Source organism: Mercurialis annua, linkage group LG2 (assembly GCF_937616625.2).
Source record: "Mercurialis annua linkage group LG2, ddMerAnnu1.2, whole genome shotgun sequence".
NCBI lineage: Eukaryota > Viridiplantae > Streptophyta > Magnoliopsida > Malpighiales > Euphorbiaceae > Mercurialis > Mercurialis annua.
In genome coordinates, this window is record NC_065571.1 from 12,766,026 (window position 1) to 12,769,168 (window position 3,143).

The 3,143-nt window shown below is 34.1% G+C and overlaps 1 protein-coding gene across 1 annotated transcript; it reads left to right on the forward strand.

Annotated features, from left to right (window-relative positions):
• The first annotated feature begins 1,112 nt into the window (after positions 1-1,112).
• LOC126669086 (CBS domain-containing protein CBSX5-like) lies at positions 1,113-3,143 on the forward strand. Its single transcript, XM_050362410.2, has 2 exons — positions 1,113-1,630; positions 2,076-3,143. Exons 1-2 carry the CDS (start codon positions 1,266-1,268, stop codon positions 2,929-2,931), a joined length of 1,221 nt encoding a protein of 406 aa, XP_050218367.1. The 5' UTR covers positions 1,113-1,265; the 3' UTR covers positions 2,932-3,143.

Here is a 3,143-nt window from a genome sequence, read left to right on the forward strand (position 1 = left end):
AGCGCGCTTTGACCGAGTACTAAGAGATTCGGTCTTTGTCTTGTTGAATGATATAATAGTGAATCCTATGGATTCGGCCGTCTTCCTTATATGCATTATTCTTCTGATGAGAGTCCGGTATTACCCGACAGTGGATCTCCTGCGATTCGGTTCCATTGTAATTAAGGTAGGATTCAGTATCCATAATGTAATAAGTAAAGAGAATATAGTAGAAATAGTTAAAACTTAATGAGAAATAATAGTAATATTTTAAATTTAATATCCAAATTTATATAGCAAATTTGTATATATTTTAACACGTCTAAAATATTAAAAAAATCATGGGATAGAAATAGTAGCTAACCTTTAATTAATAATTTATTGATTTTAATTATCTCACAATTAAATAAATTATAATCATTAATTAAATCATTTTCTATTTATATTTAATTTAATTAATCATTAATCATTAATTTATTAAATAATCAATAATTTGTTACCTTTCACAATCACAAGTAGTGTACAAACATTTTACCCTTCACAATCACAAGTAGACCCACTTCACATTCTATACAGCACAGATACAATGTTTTCTACCATTTATGCTCATCTGTAACCTTCAGTAAACCCATAATCAACCAACTCAAACTCCACAACAACACACTATTTTATGAGTTTTTAAAAAGTAAAAACACTAGTCAAATCAAATTAAACTAATTTATTTTATATGAATTTAATTTAATTTGATATGTTAAAAAATCAATCACTTTTATTCATTTTAGTTTTTGAAAGTTCAAAATGTCAATTAAATTTTACCACAAATCAAACTTAAAAAATTGAATTGAATTGGAAAAATCCAACGAAATCGATCAATTAAATTTAACCTTTATAAATTCAGCTCGATTTAATTTTAAAAAATTAATAAAACCCCACTTTCAAGTTTATTTTTAATTTTTAATTTTATATCTAGTTTTTATTATATATATTTAATATTTATTCACATAATGTATTTTTCATTTTTCATTTTTCATTTTTAATAAACATAAATTATTTTATCCTCAATTGGACCCTACACGTTTCTCTTTTTCCTTATTTTATTTTGTACCTTATACCGTACCCCTACACTCCAAAAACAAACTGCATCATCACTCACTACTACGTTTCCATATCTATCTATATATACCCCCTTCTCCATAACATCCACCACCACAACCACCGCCACCGCCACCTCCGCCGCCGTATCTATTCAGCCTCCAAAAATCTCCCTATTTTATCTCTGTTCTTGCATGGCAGTGAGCTTATTAGCTAATGAGGTATCCGACCTCTGTCTAGGCAAGCCAGCACTGAGGTCACTTCCAGTTACTGCCACTGTCTCTGAAGCTTTGTCAGCACTCAAAAACTCTGATGATAATTTCTTAAGTGTGTGGAATTGTGATCATTTAAGTAAAACAAAATCTGGGCTTGACTGTGATCATCATGAAGGTGATGATTATGAGTGTAGATGTGTAGGAAAAGTTAGTATTGTTGATGTGATTTGCTATCTTTGTGAAGATAAAAACTTGGTGTCACCTTCTGTTGCTTTGAAACAGTCTGTTTCTGTTCTTTTGCCTAAGATTCCTGGCCTTGTTGTGCATGTGGATCCTTCTTCAAGGTATTGGAATTTGTGTTTTTTGTTTTGTTTTTGATTTGGGTTTTTGTTTTATGGTTTGAGTTAGTTTGTTTGTTTGAATCTTGATTTATGTTTTTGTTTTTTCAATTTTCAGTTTAGTTTGTTTATGGGAGTTTCCAAGTTGTTATATGTCTTCTTGTTCTTCCCCTTCAAAGACAAGGGTTACTGTTTTATTCTTGTTCAAAGAATTCTCATGTGATATGGTAAAAACTCCCATCATTATTCTTTTTCTTGGTTCAAAGTTGAATCTTTAGTTCAATTAAGTGTTTCAATCTGAAGTTGTTTCAGAAAGTCTTAAATTTTTGTGTCAATTTTGTAGTTTAATCCAAATTTATACATAAGAATTTAAGATCTTGTTATGATTCTTGCAACTTTTTATCAAGAATCAGTCACTAGTCACTAATATCTCTGATTTGAACTTTTTCAGCTTATTGGAAGCAATTGATTTGATTCTTGAAGGAGCTCAAAATCTTGTGGTACCAATCAAGACAAGGCTAAGTTCTTCAATTTCAAGAAGAAAACAGCAGCAGAAGCTCTCAACCGGCCTTGCGACCTTTCACAAAGGCCGCGAGTTCTGCTGGCTAACTCAAGAAGATATAGTCCGATTCCTCTTGAGCTCAATCGGACTTTTCTCTCCGATCCCCGCTCTTTCCATCGACACTCTTGGCATCATCAACGACGAAATCGTCACAATAGACTACAATTCCCCTGCCTCCTCCACACTCAGAGCCATTTCGCGGGCTCTAGCCACGCAAACATCCGTGGCGGTGGTGGACGGAGACGAGGGCACCTTGATCGGGGAGTTATCACCATTCACATTAGGCTGCTGCGACGAGACTGTGGCAGCAGCCATCGCGACGCTTTCCTCGGGGGACTTAATGGCCTACGTCGACTGTGGAGGCCCCCCCGAGGATCTTATTAGGGTCGTGATGGCACGGTTGAAGCATAGAGGTCTAGAATCTATGCTTCACGAATTCACTAACTCAACTACATCAATATCCACATTTTCAACATCCTCCTCCTCATCCGACGAGGAATCCGTAACTACAGTGCATAGGTCGGGGAAGTATAGTAGGTCGATGAGTTACTCGGCTAGAATGGTGAGAAGAGCAGAAGCAATAGTGTGTCATCCCAAGAGTTCACTAGTAGCAGTAATGATTCAAGCAATAGCACATAGAGTGAATTATGTGTGGGTTATAGAAGATGATTGTAGTTTGGTTGGAATTGTGACATTTTGTAATATTTTGAAAGTTTTCAGGGAACATTTAGAGGTTATGCTCTAAACAATCTTAGGCTGAGTGAGTGAAGTTTTGTTCATTTTGTAATATTTTAACTTTTTTTTTTTTGTGTTTTGTTTTGTTGTTAATCAACTTTTAGTGAGGGAGTTGGTGTTGTGTTGTATGATTTCTTGTTTGTTTTGTGCCTTTTTGCACTTTTTCTATTTTATTTTCAAATGTAAAATGATGAAAAGAGAGTGAGTTTCCATACTTCAGTA